At 42.3% G+C, this 21,388-nt stretch overlaps 1 protein-coding gene across 6 annotated transcripts in view; it reads right to left on the reverse strand.

Moving 5' to 3' along the window:
• The window catches only part of ZFP64 (ZFP64 zinc finger protein), a 142,563-nt gene that overhangs the window by 21,007 nt on the left and 100,168 nt on the right, over positions 1 to 21,388 (reverse strand). The window contains exon 1 of one of the 6 annotated variants that reach the window (XM_081557296.1): positions 96 to 630. The exons of the other annotated variants lie outside the window; for them this stretch is intronic. Coding sequence (XP_081413422.1) covers positions 96 to 201 — 106 coding nt within the window. The 5' untranslated portion in view covers positions 202 to 630. Of the gene's footprint in view, positions 1 to 95; positions 631 to 21,388 lie in introns of those variants that run through there. 6 annotated transcript variants of the gene reach the window in all.

A 21,388-nucleotide genomic window follows, 5' to 3' on the forward strand; every position in this document is an offset into this window, starting at 1 on the left:
CCCGATGGCCGGGACATCGCACCCGCGCGGGTCTGCGGAAAGTCCGAAAAAACCGCCTCCAGCCCCTGGGGCCGGGAGTCCGCGGCGCCACTCACCCGGCTCCCCCGCCGCCTCCGGGGCCGCCTGGGCGAACTCCCGGCTCGCGGGCTGCGGCTGCTCGGAGCTGAGATGCTGCGGCCTGGCCTGCTTACGCCGCGACATGGCGTGAGGATTGGGGCTCTGGCGACTCCCTGCGAACGGCCAGCCTCACACAGCCAATTCCCGGAGTTCGGGAATTAACCCGGCTCGGCCGGAGCGCGCACGTCCCGGCAATCCTGCTCATCAGCCCAGCAGGACGATTTATCAGGAGCCCTGGCGGCGGACTGGCCCGCAGCCAAGACCTCGGGACTCCCGGGGAAGCGCGGGGCGCACTCGGGCAACCCGCACCGGCTGGGAGTTCGTTAGAAATGCAGGCTCTCGGGCTCCACCCCAGACCTGCGGAATCAGAATCTGCATTTTAACAAGCTCCCCAGGTGATTCGCATGCACATTAAAGTTTGAGAAACCGTGTCTGCATTTTAACGAGGTCCCCAGGTGATTCGTTTGCCCATTAAAATTTTAGAAGCACAGTTCTCCTCCAACTTTAATGTGCGCGCGAATCACTGGGGATCTCGTTAAAATGCAGATTCTGACTCAGTGGGTCTGGGGTGGGGCCTGAGCTTCTGTATTTCTAACGAGCTCCCAGGTGAGGTGGCTGCTGCCCAGGCAGCGCTTTTAGATTCTGGCTTAATTGGTCTGGTCTGAACTCTGGGCATTGGTGTGTATATATTAAAAAAAAATTTTTTTTTAAAACTCCCCAGGTTATTCTGATGTGCAGCCAAGGTTGGGAAGCCCGACCTCCACTCGTGGCTGCGTATTCGAATTTAAAATTTAAATTAGGCTACAATTGCAGGGTGAACTCCCTGGTCCTGGAAGAGCTGGGTAAAAATGCAGATTCCGCAAGTTTTCCGCTTCAGGCAGCAGGGCCCAGGAATCTGTATTTCTACGCAGCGTCTTCCCCATCCGCCCCCCTCTTCGCCCGGCCCCGGGACTCCGGCGCCCAGGGTCTGAGACCACCCCGAGGCAGCCTGGGGCCGAGACGGGGGCGGGTCCCGCCCGGCAGGTGACCGAGGCGTGGTCCTGGGGCCGAGGGGGTTGAGCTAATTGGCGTTCTTGTTCAGACTGGCTGGGTCTTGATGAGACCCGAGGGGACCCTTCCTGGCACCAGGTAAACGACATCCAACCGGGAGCAGAAAGCCACCTACGAGCCCCAGGTGTTTGCCCTCTTCAGTTGGGGAGTTACTTAAGGCGGGGCTGTGCCCGGAGCTTGCCCGAACCTGAGCGTCACGTGGGGGCTTTGGTTTAAAAGACTCAGGTTCAGCTCTGAACCCGTGGGGGCGGCGCCTGGGAATCCGTATTTCTAACATAGCCGCGGGTGAGTTCTTCTTCGGTGGCTGGTCCAGCCCCGTGCGGTTTCCGCTTCATCCTGTAATTCACCTTTTGTGAAGTTTACCCTTGACAAACCCTAGGGGACTGCCTGCGAGAAGCTCATTTTTCTATTTCTCAAAGAGCTGTTTTCCTCAAATTTCCTGTTGATTATCAAGTTGTAGGTTGATTGTAAACATGTCTGTGTAAAGCCCGGTGAAGCCACTCAAGGTTAAATTTCCACGACGTTTTTAAAAGCAACTTTTAAAGCTTTCTTTGGGACGTGTGCCTACGTGCACATACAGTGGTGGTTCAATTCAGTTCAGTTCAGTCGCTCAGTCGTGTCCGACTCTTTGTGACCCCATGAATTGTAGCACGCCAGGCCTCCCTGTCCATCACCAACTCCCGGAGTTTACCCAAACCTTAGCAGCAGCAGCAGCATGTCCATCGAGTCAGTGATGCCATCCAACCATCTCATCCTCTGTCGTCCCCTTCTCCTCCTGCCCCCAATCCTTCCCAGCATCAGGGTCTTTTCCAATGAGTCAACTATTCTCACAAGGTGGCCAAAGTATTGGAGTTTCAGCTTCAACATCAGTCCTTCCAATGAACACCCAGGATTGATCTCTTTTAGGATGGGTTGATTGGAACTCCTTGCAGTCCAAGGGACTCTCAAGAGTCTTCTCCAACACCACAGTTCAAAAGCATCAATTCTTCGGCACTCAGCTTTCTTCACCGTCCAACTCTCACATCCATACATGACCACTGGAAAAACTATAGCCTTGACTACACGGACTTTTGTTGGCAAAGTAATGTCTCTGCTTTTAAATATGCTATCTAGGTTGGCCATAACCTTCCTTCCAAGGAGTAAGTGTCTTTTAATTTCATGGCTGCAATCACCATCAGCAATGATTTTGGAGCCCCAAAAAATAAAGTCTGACACTGTTTCCACTGTTTCCCCATCTATTTCCCATGGAGTGATGGGACCAGATGCCATGATCTTAGTTTTCTGAACGTTGAGCTTTAAGCCAACTTTTTCACTCTCCTCTTTCACTTTCATCAAGAGGCTCTTTAGTTCTTCTTCACTTTCTGCCATAAGGGTGGTGTCATCCGCATATCTGAGGTTATTGATATTTCTCCCGGCAATCTTGATCCCACCTTGTGCTTCGTCCAGCCCAGCGTTTCTCATGATGTGCTCTGCATATAAGTTAAATAAGCAGGGTGACAGTATACAGCCTTGACGTACTCCTTTTCCTATTTGGAACCAGTCTGTTGTTCCATGTCCAGTTCTAACTGTTGCTTCCTGACCTGCATACAGGTTTCTCAAGAGACAGGTCAGATGGTCTGGTATTCCCATCTCTTTCAGAATTTTCCACAGTTTATTGTGATCCACACAGTCAAAGGCTTTGGCATAGTCAATAAAGCAGAAATAGATGTTTTTCTGGAACTTTCTTGCTTTTTCGATGATCCAGTGGTGGTGGTGGTGGTTTAGTCGCTAAGTCGTGTCCGACTCTTTCGGCCCCATGGACTGTAGCCCGCCAGTCTCCCCTGTCCATGGAATTTCCCAGGCAAGGATACTGGAGCGGGTTGCCCTTTCCTTCTCCAGGGGATCTTCCTGACCCAGGGATTGAACCTGCATCTCCTGTACTGCACTGAAGGCAGTACTGAGCCTTCAGTACTTGACTGACTGAGCCACCAGGGAAGCCCTCCAGGCACACATGCAGGTAAAGCCATTTCAAAACATCCACGTGTGCTTGTGTGTGTCGTGTATCTCTTTGGAATGGCTCGGAAGGATTATCAGGTGGCACTTGTTGCCTCTTGTTTTTGTTTAGTTGCTCAATTGTGTCCCACTCTTCGCGACCCCATGGACTGCAGCACGCCAGGCTTCCCTGTCTTCACTATCTACCAGAGTGCTCAAACTCACATCCATTGAGTCAATGATGCCATCCAACCATCTCACCCTCTGTCGTCCCCTTCTGCCTTCTATCTTTCCAGCATCAGGGTCTTTTCCAATGAGTCGGCTCTTCCCATTAGGTGGCCTGAATATTGGACCTTCAACATCCGTCCTTCCAGTGAATATTCAGTGTTGGTTTCCTTTAGAATTAACTGGTTGGATCTCCCTGCTGTCCAAGGGACGCTCAAGAGTCTTCTCCAAGACCACAGTTCGAAAGCATCCTTTCTTCAGTGCTCAGCCTTCTTTATGGTTCAACTGTCACATCCATACATGACTACTGGAAAAAACACAGTTGTGACTAGATGGACCTTTGTCGGCAAAGTGATGTCTCTGCTTTTTAATACGCTGTCTAGGTTTGTCATAGCTTTTCTTCCAAGGAGCAAGCTTTTAATTTCATGACTGCAGTCACTGTCTGCACTGATTTTGGAGCCCAAGAAAATAAAGTCTGTCACTGTTTCCATTGTTTCCCCATCTATTTGCCATTAAGTGATGGGACCGGATGCCGTGATCTTAGTTTTTTGAATGTTAAGTTTTAAGCCAGCTTTTTGACACTCCTCTTTTACCTTCATCAAGAGGCTCTTTGGTTCCTCTCTGCTTTCTGCCATTAGGGTTGCCTCTGGGGAAGTTGAAAGAGGAAATGGTGTAGCCCGAGGTTGGGAGAGGTCTGATGGCGCTCTACCACTCAAGGTGTGTGCCTGTGTTTGTATTTGCTGTGGGCAGAGATCATTTCTTCAGCTCAGGTGCACAGAATTGGATTAACCAATCTTTGGTATCAATACATGTCCCGTTGTCATCCCTGATCTGTCGCTGGCCTGCATTTGTTTGGTTGCTTGTTTGTTCCTTGGCTTATTGTGATATAATTAATACCAGGGAACCCACAATCCTGTGCCAGGATCTTAACCATAACCTGCATTTCTCATATACCTCCCTTAAGCCCTCCCCCAATTTAGTAGCCATCAACCTAAACCCTCCATTCTTCATTTCTTTGCCTTTTTTCCCCCTTGACATGTTTTTTTTTTTTTCTTTTTTGCACCTACACATATTCCTTAAATCTTAATTTTTCAAGAACTCCATTAAAAGGGAACGTAGAGACTTCCCTGGCGGTCCACTGGTTCTGCCTTCCAATGCAGGGGGTGCGTGTCTGATCCCTGGTCAGGGAGCTAAGATTCCAAGGTGCCTCGGGGCCAAAAATCAAAATATAAAACAGAAACAATGTTGTAACAAATTCAACAAGGACTTCAAAAAATGGTCCACATCAACAAATACTAAAAAGAAAAAATAAAAGGGAATGTAATCTCCCAGGAATTACTCCCTCATTTATTATATTGCTAAGGTCATCCAAATTGTCACTGTTGTTCTACCATTTTGATTGATGTGTAATATTCCAGTGTGATTATCTGCTTTCCTGGTGATGGGCACTTGGGTTGTTTACCAGTCTTTGCCTTGTGACTAATGCGGCTATGATCTTTCTGAAAAGTGTCAGTTTCTTAAATGAATGCATACATTGGTTGGACTGTAAGAGACTAAGGAAATGATGAAATAGTGGAGGCATCAACCTCACTTTCCCAGTGAAGTAAGAGGGACCATGGAGCCACCTTCTTTCTCACACTCCATATTATCAGATGTCTTAGTTTTTGCCAATCAAGTTGATGTACAAAGATATTTCACTATGGTTTTGACTTGCATTATCCTTGCATATATTTCTACCAAAAACAAAATGAAAAATTATCAATGTTTTCTACAAGTATCATGACAGCAACAGATTAAAATTTGTTTCCTTTTTTGAAGACATTGTGTTAGTGTTTTATAATACATCCATTCAAGTTATGATCCTAAATAAAGCTCCGTACCATGTTTCGTTTTAATGGCTTAATTTCAGGGTCATCACTGAAAAACTGAGGAGGAGAAAACCTCACAGAATATATAGAAAAAAGCCGAGTACCATTGGCTGTGCTTAAGTTTCGGTTCTCCCTTTTTAATCCCATTCACCAGTTAATACAAATTGACTCGTCATTTTCTTTGAAATCCAGCTTGTAAATTTTAATTTTCCCTGATAATCAACCTGGGGCTTCTACAAACTAAACTAAAGAGGATGCACCACTATATGTGTAACAAGTGGATTTCAAACCCATTGAGGCTCTTTAGGGGGAAGAGATTTAAAAAGATTAGGAAATTCTATTGCCAAGTTTAAACATGCAGATAGAGGTTTTTATAGGTGACAACTTTTCTTTATTTTCAGCAACAAAATCGCCTAACAAAGGAATCCTGGCCAAACACTCCATTTCAAATATTCACTCCATATCATGTTCCTCTTGGAAACTACTTACTTTCTTTTTTAGAACTTCTTTTTTTTTCTTTGGTCTTGTCTCTGGGCATGCAGGATCATAGTTACCCTCAGTTCAGTTCAGTTGCTCAGTCTTGTCTGACTCTTTGCGACCCCATGGACTGTAGCACGCCAGGCCTCCCTGTCCATCACCAACTCCTGGAGTTTGCTCAGACTCATGTCCATCGAGTCAGTGATGCCATCCAAACATCTCATCCTCTGTCGTCCCCTTCTCCTCCTGCCTTCAATCTCTCCCAGCATCAGGGTCTTTTCCAATGAGTCAGTTCTTTGCATCAGGTGGCCAAAGTACTGGAGTTTCAGCTTCAACATCAGTCCTTCCAGTGAACAACCAGGACCGATCTCCTTTAGGATGGACTGGTTGGATCTCCTTGCAGTGCAAGGGACTCTCAAGAGTCTTCTCCAACACCACAGTTCAAAAGCATCAATTCTTTGGCACTCAGCTTTCTTTATAGTCCAACTCTCATATCCATACATGACTACTGGAAAAACCATAGCCTTGTCTAGAAGGACCTTTGTTGGCAAAGTAATGTCTCTGCTTTTTAATATGCTGTCTAGGTTGGTCATAACTTTTCTTCCAAGGAGCAAGTGTCTTTTAATTTCATGGCAGCAGTCACCATCTGCAGTATTTTTGGAGCCCCCAAAAATAAAGTCTGTCACTGTTTCCACTGTTTCCCCATCTATTTGCCATGAAGTGATAGGACCGGATGCCATGATCTTAGTTTTCTGAACATTGAGCTTTAAGCCAACTTTTTCACTCTCCTTTTTCACTTTCATCAAGAGGCTCTTTAGATCTTCTTCACTTTCTGCCATAAGGGTGGTGTCATCTTTGTATCTGAGGTTATTGATATTTCTCCCAGCAATCTTGATTCCAGCTTGGGCTTCATCCAGCCCAGTGTTTCTCATGATGTACTCTGCATATAAGTTAGATAACCAGGGTGACAATATACAGGCTTGATGTACTCCTTTCCAGTTTGGAACCAGTGTGTTGTTCCATGTCCAGTTCTAACTGTTGCTTCTTGACCTGCATACAGATTTCTCAGAAGGCAGGTCAGGTGGTCTGGTATTCCCATCTCTTGAAGGATTTTCCAGTTTGTTGTGATCCACACAAAGGCTTTGGCGTAGTCAATAAAGCAGAAGTAGATGGCTTGTTTTGAACTCCCTTGCTTTTTCATTGATCTAATGGATGTTGGCAATTTGATCTCTGGTTCTTCTGTCTTTCCTAAATCCCGCTTGAACATCTGGAAGTTCCCCCTCTCAGGGTTCAAACCTGTGGTGCCTGCCCCGGGGGTGTGGAGTCTTAACCTCTGGACTGCTAGGGAAGTCCCTAGTTACTTTCTCATTCTTTACATATATTACTTTTATCTTGAGTTTTTTTAAAAAAATAGTTGTTAGGTAGTTCCCTTTCTTCACAGAGAAAGTCAATTTTTAAGGCTTGTCACTTTGTAAAAGAAAAATGGAGTATATTTGTAATTTTGATAATTTAAGCAAGCATTTTGCCAAGAGATAAGGCATATTGCTGAATTACACAGGAGGTTTCTCCTGGTCGCTCAGCATCTCCTTACAAAGCGCTGCAGAGATCCCAGCGTGGGTGTCCTGTCATTACTAAGCACAGGCACTGGGGCCGGCCGGGGAGAGAAGCCCGGCTCTGAGACCACGTGACCTTGAGAAAGCCGCCCTGTGCCCCAGTTTTCCCATCAATAAAATGGGGATGCTAATACACCCAGGGTGGCAGCGAGGGTGAATGAACTTCATACATGTGAAGTACAGGGAACAGTGACTGCTACAGAGGCAGGACTGTAAATGTTAACAGTTATTTATAACAGTAGGGTAAGAGTTACAGTTTTCTATAATAGTAGCTAATGCTCACGGAGAAGGCAATGGCACCCCACTCCAGTCCTCTTGCCTGGAGAATCCCATGGACGGAGGAGCCTGGTAGGCTGTAGTCCATGGGGTTGCGCAGAGTCAGACACGACTGAGCGATTTCACTTTCACTTTTCACTTTCACGCACTGGAGAAGGAAATGGCAACTCACTCCAGTGTTCTTGCCTGGAGAATCCCAGGGACGGGGAGCCTGGTGGGCTGCTGTCTATGGGGTCACACAGAGTCAGACACTGAAGTGACTTAGCAGCAGCAGCAGCTAACGCTCATCTAGAACTGGTGGTTTCCAGAATTCCGTGGAAGTCCAGTGATTAGGACTCTGAGCTTTCACTGTTGAGGACTTGGGTTTGATCCCTGGCTGGAGAAGATCCCACAAGCTTCGTGGTGTGACCAAAAAAAAAAAAAGAATTGGTTCCAGTGAACTTGAGACAGATATTCGTTTTATGTGAGAATAAATAGGAAGCAAACAAGCGTGTGCTGTCATTATCAACCTTCCTGAGCTGCAGATTCTCGTGCCTTCATGCAGTTTCTCTCTCTAGTAAGTACTAGCACTCATTTAATTGGTCAGGTAATTTCTTTTTTAAGAGAAATAAATAAAAACACAATTCTCTGTTTCCAGAGAAGAAAAATATAGCTCACAAGAATTTGAAAAGAAGGTCTTAAGCTCACTTATGATGAAAGAAACACAAGTTAAAAATACACGGAAGTACTATTTTACATCCTGTCTGAACAGAAAAGGTAAACACACGTGCACCCCGTGTCAGCGAAGGTGAGCGTACGCTGTGGTCCAGCTCGGCCCGCCCCAGTGCACTTCTCAAACTATGCGTGGGCATCACGGGGGACCTTGTTAAAAAGCAGATTCTGACTCCAGGGCTTCTCCAACTTTAACGTGTGGAAGATTGACCTGGGGATCATGTTAAATGCAGATTCTGTGCAACAAATGTGTAAGAGGTGTTCAGCATCACTAATTATAAGGGGGGTGGTGGTGGTTTAGTTGTTAAGTTGTGTCTGACTGTGGACTGTAACTTGCCAGGCTTCTCTGTCCATGGGATTTCCGAGGCAAGAATACTGGACTACGTTGCCATTTCCTTCTCCAGGGTAATCTTCCTGACCCAGGGAACCTTCCTGAGACCCAGATCAAACCTGGGTCTCCTGCACTGCAGGAGGATTCTTTACTGACTAAGCCACCAGGGAAGCCCAATTATTGGAATGAATATTAACCATAAAGTCCTTGTTTTTTCACCTATCAGCTCAATAAAAATTGAGAATGCTGGTAACATCTACTTTTAGTAAGAGTGCAAGGAGATTAGTCCTCTCATGCATTGCTAGTGGGAGTGTGAATATTTATAGTGCCTTTGGAGGGCAATTCGGCAATGAGTCTTTAGATATGCCCTGCCAATGGTCTGTCAGTTCTGCTTTGCATTGATTCTTCAGAGAAACGGTTGCACATGTGCCAAGGGGGAAGGTCCAAGGATGTTTGTTGCAATACCACTGTCATAGCAAAACCCCTTGAGAAACAATCTAAATGCCCAACAATAGAGGAATGGTTAGATTCAATTGTGGTTTAGCTACATCAGGCAGCAAATAAAAAGTACTCAGGCAGATTTATGGTTATAGGCATGGCTAGAGCTCTAGACAGACTGCACTGAAGAGGGAAAACAAGTTCTACAAAATGTACAGTCCATGGAATTCTCCAGGCCAGAACACTGGAGTGGGTAGCCTTTCCCTTCTCCAGGGGATCTTCCCAACCCAGGGATCGAACCCAGGTCTCCCACATTGCAGGCAGATTCTTTACCAGCTGAGCCACCAGGGAAGCCCACATAGACATGAACACATATTCAATTCCACATGTTTCTAATGGTAAAAAATGAATGTCCAGGGGAAAAACGTTTTGGCAGAATGCACACTGGCTATGGGATTCTCATAGGTGGCTCAGTGGTAAAGAATCCACCTACCATCGCAGGAGATGCAGGTTTGATTCCTGGGTCGGGAAGATCCCCTGGAGGAGGAAATAGCAACCCACTCTAGTCTTCTTGCCTGGGAAATCCCATGGACAGAGGAGCCTGGTGGGCTACAGTCCATGGGTTTGCAACGAGTCAGACGTGGTTGAGAGACATGATTGACCACGCATGCATGCTGGCTATGAGTTAAGGAAGATGTGGGCAGGGAGCAGTTTGGGGGGGAAGGATTGGAGAACCTAAGATACCCACACATGTGCCTAAGAGAACATTATACTCAGTGATTGTTTTTTTTTAAATAGGGAGCAGGTTAACATACTACTTTATGGTTAAAAGTTAATTAACATTACTAAAGAATATATTATATTCTTTTTGTTTTTCTTTTTAAATTGAAGTATGGTTGCTTTACAATATTATGTGAGTTTCAGGTATACAGTATAGTGATTCAGTATTTTTGTAGATTATATTCCATTATAGGTTATTATAAGATAATGGATATGGCTATACCGTTTATCCTTGTTGCTTATCTGTTTTACACATAGTATGTGTATTATACACATAGTATGTGTATAGTAATAGTAATACACATAGTATGTGTATTATATTTGTATCATACAATGGAATAAATCATTTGTGACCATAAAAATAATTTCCCTGTGCACAGATGGAATATTCTTCAAGACGCATGCATACACGCCATAGTATCGTGATAAAATTTAACACATTTACATACATGCACATTCTCGCATAAACTTGTGAATGCAGAGGAGACCAGGTTGCTGGTAACATGAGTTATCTCTGGGGACACGACAGCAGTATTTGTGACACAGTTGTCTGAGTGAGACATCTTGGCTATATGCCTTTTCACACTCTTTTAAGTTTGAAAATTTAAAATTTGGCACATGTACAAGAATGTACAAAACATAAACGTGCAATTTAAGGAATAACACCTGAATAACCATCAACACAGGAAGATAGGGAAGATTCTTAGCACTAAAGAAGCCCTTCATGCGTTCCATATCAGCTTCTCCTTCCTTCAGCCACCTGCTTCCACAATCTCTAATTCTGTGCATTATTTAAAAATAGTTTCATCACCTAAACACGTTGCTTAGTGTTGCCACTCGTGGAGTGGGATGAGTTAACTTTCCTTCACTCGCTCCTTGAAGCCTGTGAGATTCACCAGGTCACTGCAGGCAGCTGTGGTTGGTTCACTGTTGCCCCGTGAATATATTCACACTTCATCTACACCTTCACTGACAACGGGTGGTCTCCAATTTGTAATCACGAGCAATATAGCTACGAATATTCTTGCACAGGTTTCCTGATTCATATGTATAAGTTTCTCTATGCCCAGAATCTGCATTTTACTAATAACAAAATCCCCTGGTGAGTCTCATGCATGGTAAGTTTGAGAAATGTAGTGTGGGAGAAATGCCTGGATCAGAACATATGCTTATGTTAAAATTCCCTAGGAAATGCTAAACTCTACTTCAATGTGGCCATACTAATTTATATCCCATCAGCATATATGGGATATATAGCATATACAGCTGAGCCGCTGGGCCTCAGTGGCTCAGTTGGTAAAGAATCCGCCTGCAATGCAGGACACCTGGGTTTGATCCCTGGGTTGGGAAGATCCCCTGGAGAAGGGAAAGGCTACCCACTCCAGTGTTCTGGCCTGGAGAATTCCACGGACTGTACAGTCCATGGGGTCTCAAAGAGTCGGACACAACTGAGCGCCTTTCACATGTGTTAGGCACCTAACATATATTATATTCTTTTTGTTTTTCTTTTTAAATTGAAGTATGGTTGCTTTACAATATTATGTGAGTTTCAGGTATACAGTATAGTGATTCAGTATTTTTGTAGATTATATTCCATTATAGGTTATTATAAGATAATGGATATGGCTATACCGTTTATCCTTGTTGCTTATCTGTTTTACACATAGTATGTGTATCTGTTAATCCCACACTCCCGATTTGTCCCCTCTCCCTTTCTTCTCCCCTTTGCTAATTTTCTGTATCTTAACATGCATTATTTTATTTAACATGTATTATTTTATGTAATTCTTTACAATACTATAAGGCAGGCACGGTTCTTCTCTCACATTATGCAGAAGACGAAACTGAGGTTCAGAGAGGTTAGGTCACTTGTCTGGGTCATTTTCATTCTCTGGGATAACAATGGAGCTGAAATTCTAACCCCCACTTATCTGACTCCAGAGCCTTCCTTCCTAACCACTGCCATCCACGTTCCACTTCTCCACGGGCCTGCTGTACAGCCCAGGCTCGCAAGGGCTTTGAGTGATATCCACGTGTTCTTCAGAGACCCAGCTCTAACAAACTGCTTCATAGAACCCTTTTTATTTTTTACCCCTAGACACCCTGGTGGCTCAGATGGTAAAGAATCTGCCTGCAATGCCGGAGACCTGGGTTTGATCCCTGGGTTGGGAAGATCTCCTGGAGGAGGAAATGGCAACCCACTCCAGTATTCTTGCCTGGAGAATCCATGGACAGAGGAGCCTGGTGGGCCACAGTCCATAGCGTCGCAAAGAGCTGGACACGACGAAGTGACTTAGCACGCACGATGCTGCCTACACTGGATTAGGTGGAAAGAAGCTCTGTAAAGATGACTGCCAACTTGCAAGAACTTTTAATACTGAAAAAATTTTAAGTTCTCATGGATCCTTCAACATACACATCTTTCAGATTAACCTGAACTCTGCTGATCTTTCTGAAGACACAGAGTAGCTTAGAGCCAGGCAGAAATGAATGGAATCCTCTTTAAGAAAAGATGTAAACTCTCTTAGAACCTGAAGCATCTCCAGAACTTCGTTCCTCTTGTGTATCTTCTGGAATGCGCTGAGTCTCAGAGTCAGCAGGGCACATGCGCCCTCTAACAAAGACGCCCACAGGGAGACTAACTGGTCTTGGGCAGACTGAGTGGGGAGGCCTCTGGGCAGGTTTCTTTCCCTTTCTGAAAAAAGGGAACTGACCAAAAATTTAAAAAAAAAAAAGGAAGGAAAAGGAGGTAAGATAAGATGTGAAGAAGAGGCCTGCTGGATTTGCATTCAAAGTTTATAAGGACAAATACTGTTTTTATCATACTTGTGTTGAAAGTGATTTTCAAGTGGTATTGTAGGGAAAACATTGTTTTACTTATTCAGGTAAATGCTAAACATGGGATACGGCAATTCAGTAGACAATTGTCAATTGAGGATGTTCACTAATAGTCTCCTGTGTTAGCTTTTGCTGTGTAACAACCTCAAAATCTCAATGGCTTTTGACAACAAATATTTACACTCTTTCTCATGGATCTGGGAGTCACTGTGGCTCTGCTGGTTGGGTTCAGGTCAACTCCACGCGTCTGCTCATTCTTCCTTGGGTCTTTATCCACACGGGGCCTCTCATGACAGGTCACGTGAAATTGGGAGGATGAGCCAGATCACACAGGCACAGTTAAGACCCCTCTTCCCATCGGCGTCATCGGCCAGAGCAAATCACGAAGCTTCGCCCAGAGTCAACGGGGCCAGGAAGCCGCTCTACCCACCATGATACTGATGGGCAACGGTGGGTAAGGATGACTCAGTCCCAGGGAGGGAGTGCAGGTCGGAAAGAGAAATCTAACCCACTATGCCTACCAACATTGGAAATAGGAATCCAGTCATGGCGAAGAATACCCAGATAAAGGTGATACATTTATAGTAATAATACATTTATCTCTAAAGCATTAGGTCAAAACTCAAACTCCATCAGCTCTGTGGCACGTGACTTGTTATTTTTCTTGGAAAACAGACCCATGAGATATGAAACTCTGACCTTTGCCTTACGTTCTGCTGCTGCCTTCCATTGCTAGGGCAAAGCGTTAGGTGTGATTTTCCAGCTTCTGGCTTGGTCTTCCATTGGAACGGGTGCTAAGGGCATACTGGAAGCTACTTACAGCTGCTCTCCATCCTAATTATCAGAGTGCTGCCTCACTCTCTGTCCCCGACTGGATGATGGACTACACGGTCTCTTTATATACATGATATAATTGTGGTATTGCTTCCCTAGAAATAAACAACTTTCCCAGGAGCTACCATTCCCCAAGGAGCACCATTTACTTATTTATTTTTTTGGCCTTTTCCTTGTGGAAGAATGAAAGACAGAATAATACGAAACATAAAACTGAATATTTTGGTGTGTGTGAGAAGCTCAGAGCAAAGATTCTACCTTTGAATTTCCCAAATTATAGTTGTAAACCAACATGCAACAAAACACATCTGTCACTCACATCTGGGGGTGGGTGTGGCAGGCACACCAGCAGCAGCTGCCCAGTCCCACTTAATATTCCAGGGAGGCCCAGGGGTGGCTGGGAGTAGAGAAGAATCCCAGACTCACCAGACTGGATGGAGGGCGTGACTACAGAAGACATGCTGATTAGAATAGGGGTAGGTGATGTGAATGTTGGCTGTTGGCTGCAACATTACAAGGGAATTTGCTGTGTGACCTTGGGTGGGTTTCTTACCTTTTCTGAGCCTTTGATTTTTTAGTATTTCCCATGTTGTCTGGATCAGAAAAACAGTCAGAGGTGCTGTTTCTAACACAGATTCTCAGGCCCCCTCACAGGTGCCTTGGATTGGTATCTCCAAAGCTGGGCTGTGGCCACGGGCCTTTTTAACAAGTTTTCTGGGTGATTCTTACACCAGGCAAGTTGGGAAACATCTTTTTCTGCACAATGTGGGTAATAATTGTGCCTCCCTCGTGGGCTGTTAGGAGGATGAGGTAACTACGTACAGCATTTAGCACCGTGTTGGACAGAGGAGCCTGGTGGGCTACAGTTGATGATGTTGCAGAGTCGGACGTGACCGAAGTGACTTAGCATGAGTGCATGCATGGCATATCCTGAGTCAATAAATGCTAGCTTTTCATCACTGAGAATCATTCTTGCTATTTATTTAATAAAAATCTGTTATGTGCCTACTGTGTGCTGGTGTACTAGGGCAAGGGTTGGCGAACTGTGGCCCCACACACCTGTTTTTTGTGTGGTCTGTGAGCTAAGAATGGTTTTCACATTTTTAAAAGAAACGGTTGGAAAAAAACAAAAGAAAAACAATAGTTTGTGACACTTGAAAACTGTATGAAATTCAGATATCAATGTCCATGAATAAAGTTTTACCGGGACACAACTATACCCTCTCCTTCGCTGTTGTCTCTGGCTTACAGAAGCCTGCTAGGCCCCGCTCCATAGCTAGGGCCTTTAATGGGGTTCTTGTGTTTGGGGAATAGAGAAGATTCCTCCAGAGGGGAACGGGCGTGACTGAGGAAGTCAGTTCTCAGATCCTTCACTTTTGTATGTGCTTTCCCCTAAAACTGATCATCTAAGAAAACACCCAGAAGCTGATTTATGGTGCCGAGGCTGAGAATGTAAGTGCTCCATATCTGGGAAGGAAATCTCAGGTGGTTTTCAGTTCTTTGCTTTTAACAAAAGTGACCCAATTAATTATGATTGATCGTTGTATGATTTTCTGGTATTTAATTCAGAAGGAATTAAAATAATCGAAAAGCATTGCTGAAGCAATACACTTTCTATGTCCATATCCTTACTTATGTGACTGAGACCTCTCAGGGTTTACATCAATAAAAATGAAAACGGAGAATATAACTGCAAGTGATCTGTCCCTCAATCTAGCAGCTGATAAAAACTTTTAAGTAATGTTCATCACAGATATGTAAGCTGATTGAAAACTAGGCCTATCTATCAGTAAATTAAAAAACTTTTAATTATCTAAACATGTTAACAACGTAACAAAAAGTTGTTTCTAATGATAATTTGATGTAAAGAAGTGTTTAAAGCTTGGAGCCCTATGGTCAAAGGGAATAAAAAAATGTGTTTCAATTTATAGAACCATAATTTTGTTGCTGAGTAGTAGGATGAAATGATTAGTTTCAGGTCTGGAAGTTTCAGCGACTGGTTCTTTCAATCCGACTGGCTGAGATGAGAGACTTCCCAACCTTTTCCCCCTGGCAACACTGCCATTTTATCTTAGTTTTGCTGGCCACTGGATCAGATCAGTATCAAACTTTTCATCTCCATGAGAACAGATTTTAAAGATGACTTAAAAGAACCCTCTGTCCAAAGGTATTATTCCTCTGCCAGGACAAAAGAAATACCAACCTATGTGACCTTTCTGAGGAATATACTCAAGAGATTAATGGAATAAGGATAAAAATCAGAGCAAAGATATAAATACAGGAAAAAGAGTTTAAGACACTACGGTGACTAACGAATGTTGTACCTTTGATTATCTCTCAGTGGATGATGGTAATTTGGGAATTATAAGAGACATTCTGTAGGGTAAAATTTAACAAAAGCCTGGAAGTAAACGATCTAGAAGCTATCTCAGCAAAACCCAGGATTTGGGGAGAGGGTTGTAGAAAGAGATGTGGTCCGACAGCCTCCTCTTAGGAGGACGCAGATTCTTAATGAAAGGTTGGCGCCTGGTTAATATTTATATTTGATATAACAGTAGAGGAAGCAATTTAAGAATAATCACTAAAGTTTAGAAAGTAACTATTAGCAGAATGGAGACATATCTAAGAACGATTGAGAACAAAGTGAAAAGCTAGAAAGGGAAAAGAAGAAAATCACAAAGTTTAATAAGTAGTAAATATTAAATAAGACAGAAATGAATAATACTAAATATATGTTACTATGATAAATGCAAACAGTTTGAACTCTCCAACCAAAGGCAAAGAGATGCTATTAAAGAAAGATATTAAACCACAGAGTGGGCAAGGATAAACTGAACAAATATAATAAAATATAAAATAAGTCTTAGAATATTGTCACAAAATAAAGTGTAATTTAAGGCCAAAAGCTTTTAAATGGAAAGATCAGGCATAAAGGATAAATTGTAAAATTGACAAAGAACACATAACAGCCACAAAATTATATGCATCAAACAACATGTGACAAAATATAATAAAATGAAACATAGTAATACAAGAAAAGCTTGATAAAAAAACACAATGATAGTGAAAGGTTTAAAAATACTTATTTCAAAGTTTACCAAATAGACAAAAACTAAGAGGGATTCAGAAAATCTGAATAACAAAATCAACATGCTTAATTCATAGACCTCCATCATACACTTACAAAAATTGGTCATGTGCATGGCCATAATGAAAACTAATTACCAAAAGCACATATTTTACACGTCATATTCTCAGATCAAAACATTAATATCAAAAACCAAAATGTAGTTTCACAAATTGTACTTACTTAAAAAAATAAGAAATAAATCTCTTGGATTTTATCCCCCCAACTCACCAAACCAACCAACCAACGCTAAAATTGGAATAACAAAGAATCTAGAAATTTTTGAAAAGACGCTTCGTATAAAAATCTATAGAGATATGGATGTCAAGAAAATTTCTGAAAGACTTGGAAACAGGCAAAAAAGATTACTGGCTGGTCTGTGAGATCCTAGATCTGGGTTCCCTAATTCTATAGGGGTCAATGCCTGTCAGTGTTTTTGAGATATTTTACAACTTTGTGAGTTAAGAAACATACAATAATGCAAAAACATGTAAGAATGCAAACTGACTTTGAGGGTGGAATGCAACTGATGGCTGCCCTGTAGACATTGACCAATTGCGCATCTGTCTGTGAAGTCACTTCAGTATTCCTGATTGCCTGTTTAAGTATTCTTTCATTGAATTCTCCTTGGAACCTGTTGTAACATCTTACTGATTCCTTCATTAATTAGTGAATTAAATAAAATTGCTAATGCATGTTCAGTTTATATTTGTATGACAGTCATGATTTTGAAACTGAAAAAAATGATCTTTAAGTCATACTGGAAAATATATAGGTTTAAATGCTTTTACTATTAAAGGCTGAAAATAAGTGAACTCAATACAGGAAATCAGACTAATAAACTGAAAGAAAAACAGGGGAAAGAATTAATAAAGACGATACTGAAATAAAGATAAATGCTGAAGTGAATAAAATGGAGGAGGAGTAGAGAAAGAATAAATAAAAGCAAAAGCTTTACTTTTACCAAAATAAACTCTTGGCAGACTACCTAAGGAGAAAACTGAAAATACCAAAAAACCCCCAAAAAACAAAAAACCCAAACCCAACAACGACACAAAACCAAACCAAAAGTCAAAAAACAAAACAAAACAAAAACCCCCCAAAACCTTTCTCAAAACCCCACAAACAAACAAACAAAAAAGGTAATCAGGAAGCTGTTAGACCAAAAAAATACTGAAGTTTCTAAATAATTTTAAGAGACTAAATGGAATTACATACTACAGATTTGAAAATTTAGAGTGAAATGAATGTTTTTTTTTCTTTTGCAAAGTCTGTATTACTGAAATATATCAGGTTGAGATATAAAATCCAAATAGACCATTAATTACAGAAAAAAATTGGAAACTTTCATAGGAATGTACAATGAAAAAGGGTATCCATGTGACAGACAGGGGGTTCATGTCCCAGGTGCCCGACAACCCAGAGAGAAAAATGAGAGAGTATGTGTTTAAAGTTCATAGATAAAAAAGTGCAAATAATGAGAAGTCTGTGCAGAGGCGTCAGGGAGATGGAGAGCGAAGCACAAGCTCAGGGGATGCAGAGTCCTGATTACTATTTTCACACATCAGATTGACCAAACCTCAAAGGATCAGTAACACCCGAGACGGGTGATAGCCGGGGCTCATACCCCAGTGAGACTATCATTTTGAAAGAGTCATCTCAATCTACGCAAGTGCAAACTACAGAAACTCACTGACACTCACTTTGAGAGATCTAACCTACAGAAAGAAAATAAAGCGCAAATGAATACGAGCAATTATGTAAGACATTTACTGTGGCAGTTTGTGATGGCAAACACACCTCCAAGCAACCGAAATATCCACGAATATGGAGGTGGGTGTTTATAACATGATAATTCATACTCTACCTTTTGCTTAAAAAAAATTAGGCGTTGCTGTACTGACACACAGTACTGTTAATAAGTGGAATAAGAGCAAGGTAGAAAGAAATGTACATAGTGCGATACTATAAAATAAGGAAAAACCTTTACTGGTGGCTCAGACGGTAAAGAATCTGGAGATCTGGGTTCGATCCCTGGGTTGGGAAGATCCCCTGGAGAAGGGAATGGCTACCCCCTTCAGTATTCTTGCCTGGAGAATTCCATGGACAGAGGAGCCTGGTGGGCTACAGTCCGTGGGCTCGCAAAGAGTCGGATACGACTGAACAACTAACACTTTCATTTTTCACATCAGAGAGAAATGTATATAGTGCAATACTATAAAAATAAAGGAAAAACCTTTTCTAAGTTATCTTTTGAGTTGGTATGAACACAGAGACCTTACTTACCTTGGGTGGGGTAAGAATAGGCTGGAGATTATTGTCTTGGTTTTTGTACAGCTCTATATATAGTTTATCACGAAGAACAAGTTTTCCTGTTGGTTTGTTAAAAAAATCCAAATATGCACGTGTGTGTATATGCATGTATGTGTATGTGCCTTATATGTATAAATGGAGAGCTGCAGCTCTGTGGAGATATAATGGTATAAAGACAAATATAGTATATAAAAAGAAAACAGTATGCTCAATTCAACCCTAGCTCTGTAACTAAAGTAGAAAACATACCCAAGCACAGAAAATAAAGATTAGATGAAAGTACATCAAAATGGTCACAATTTTTACATCTGGGTAGTAAAACTACCAGTGTCTTTGAATTTTTCTTAATATATATGCAGATGGTCCCCAATTTATACGATGGCTCAACTTACAATTTTTGACCTTTTCGATGGTACAAAAGCAATATGCATTCAATGGAACCGTACTTCGGATTTCGATCTTTTCCTGGGCTGGCACCAGGCAGTCTGATCACCTCTCCCGAGGCTGGGCAGTGGCAGTGGCTCAGCCGTGGGATCCCAAAGATGAACAAATGATACACGTACAGCCATCTGAACCCCTACAATCCATGACTGTCACTCTCTGCAGTCAATACATTATATGAGATAGTCCGTACCCTGTTACAAAATAGGCTTTGTTGGGCTTTGTATTAGCCCAGCTGTTGGCTAATGTAAATATTCTGAGCATGTTGAAGGTAGGTGAAGCTAAGCTATGTTTGGTAGATTAGCTGCATTAAATGCATTTTTGACTTAATGATATTTTCGACTTAATAATATTTTCAACTTAATGATGGCTTTATCAGGACATAACCTATTTGTATGTCGGAGGAAGAGTTGTAACATGGTTCCCATATTTTCTATCTTGACTACATAACATTTATAAGCAGGGAAAATATCATTTGAAAGTTGAAACAAGGGGCACACTGGGAAAAAAGAAACACGCAGAGCGCTGGTTCATGGCAGGTTCCCCGCTGGAACTCAGTGGCTGAACATTTTCTCAAAGAGCTGCAAGCAATAATCCTAAAGTGATAAAATAACTAAAACACTAACAGTAAGCTGCAGGTTTTTTTGATTTCTTACCAGTTAATGATGCATTATTACCATTGCTGATATGAAAATAAATTTTGGCAAAGAAGATATGTGAATTATCAAAACTGTGTTCAAATAGAAGGGATCAAAAATAGAAAGAAAGAAGACAAAACCCAGCTCGAACTCTGTATGTCTTATGGAAAGCTGGCTTTCTAACAGGCAACCCTCAAGGCTTCCAGCATCTCCATTTTGCATAGTTTCTTAGTTTGCTATAACAAAAAAAGGGGGGATAATATCTTTATGTAAAAGTGAGTTGACATGCATGAGAATTTTAATAAGTTTGTGTGTTAGGGAAATTAAAGTGTTGATGACTTTGGTAAAAATGTATCTAAAGTGTTCTCATTCTAAATAGGCTTCTCTCACAAGTGTAACCTCCCCTCCTGACCAATCCTTGCTGATGCTCTGTGACAGCATGTTTCATTCATTCAGGGTTTACTAAGAGCCCATCCTGAGTTGAAGATAATGCTAGAAGCTGGAAATCAGAGATGAAGACCCTAATTCGGGTCTTTGAAAGTGAAAGCGTTATTTGCTCAGTTGTGTCCCACTCTTTGCGATCCATCAACTATGCAGCTCCATCAACTATGCAGCCCTCGAGGCTCCTTTGTCTATGAAATTCCTCAGGCAAGAATACTGGCGTGGGTAGCCATTCCCTTCTCCAGGAGATCTTCCCGATCCTGGGATCGAACCTGGGTGTCCTGCATTGCAGGCGGATTCTTTACCATCTGAGCCAGCAGGGAAGCCTCAGGTCTTCGAAGTATGGGAAACTTGAGACTACTCTCTGGCGCCACCTACTGATCACACAGCATTTCAATTCAAAACAGTAAAATTTGAATTTTCCTCTCTGTACAGCCCACCCTTTGGAAAAACATAGGTGCTTTTCCAGTCTCGCTTGTCTGATCCCTGGGACTGCATGTATATTAATATCTAACACAACGGTATCCTAGCAAATTGTCGTAAAGGCTAAGAGGAACTTGCATTATATCAGCGTCTAAACAGAAATGTCAGGGTTGTCACTCTGAAGTTTTAAAATAAAAACGATAGTTGGGTCACTTTAGTCACCACACATATTTGACTGTGAAGAAGGTAAGAAGTTTACATACTATTTACGAGAGAGGGCTAAGAACCTTTGCTTCTTCAAGTTCTCTTTAATTATATAACTCACCCCCCAATAACTCAAATCATACGGTGACTCTAAAGAATCATTAACATTTGTTATGTTTGAATCATGTATCAACTTATTAAGAAACCAATTCTTTTCCCCCCCTCATTTGCACTAAACTGTTTTTAGCCAAATATCTATGTAACATTATGTA

The sequence above is a fragment of the Giraffa tippelskirchi genome, chromosome 13 (genome assembly GCF_054371585.1).
Source record: "Giraffa tippelskirchi isolate mGirTip1 chromosome 13, T2T-mGirTip1v1.2.pri, whole genome shotgun sequence".
Classification (NCBI taxonomy): Eukaryota; Metazoa; Chordata; class Mammalia; order Artiodactyla; family Giraffidae; genus Giraffa; species Giraffa tippelskirchi.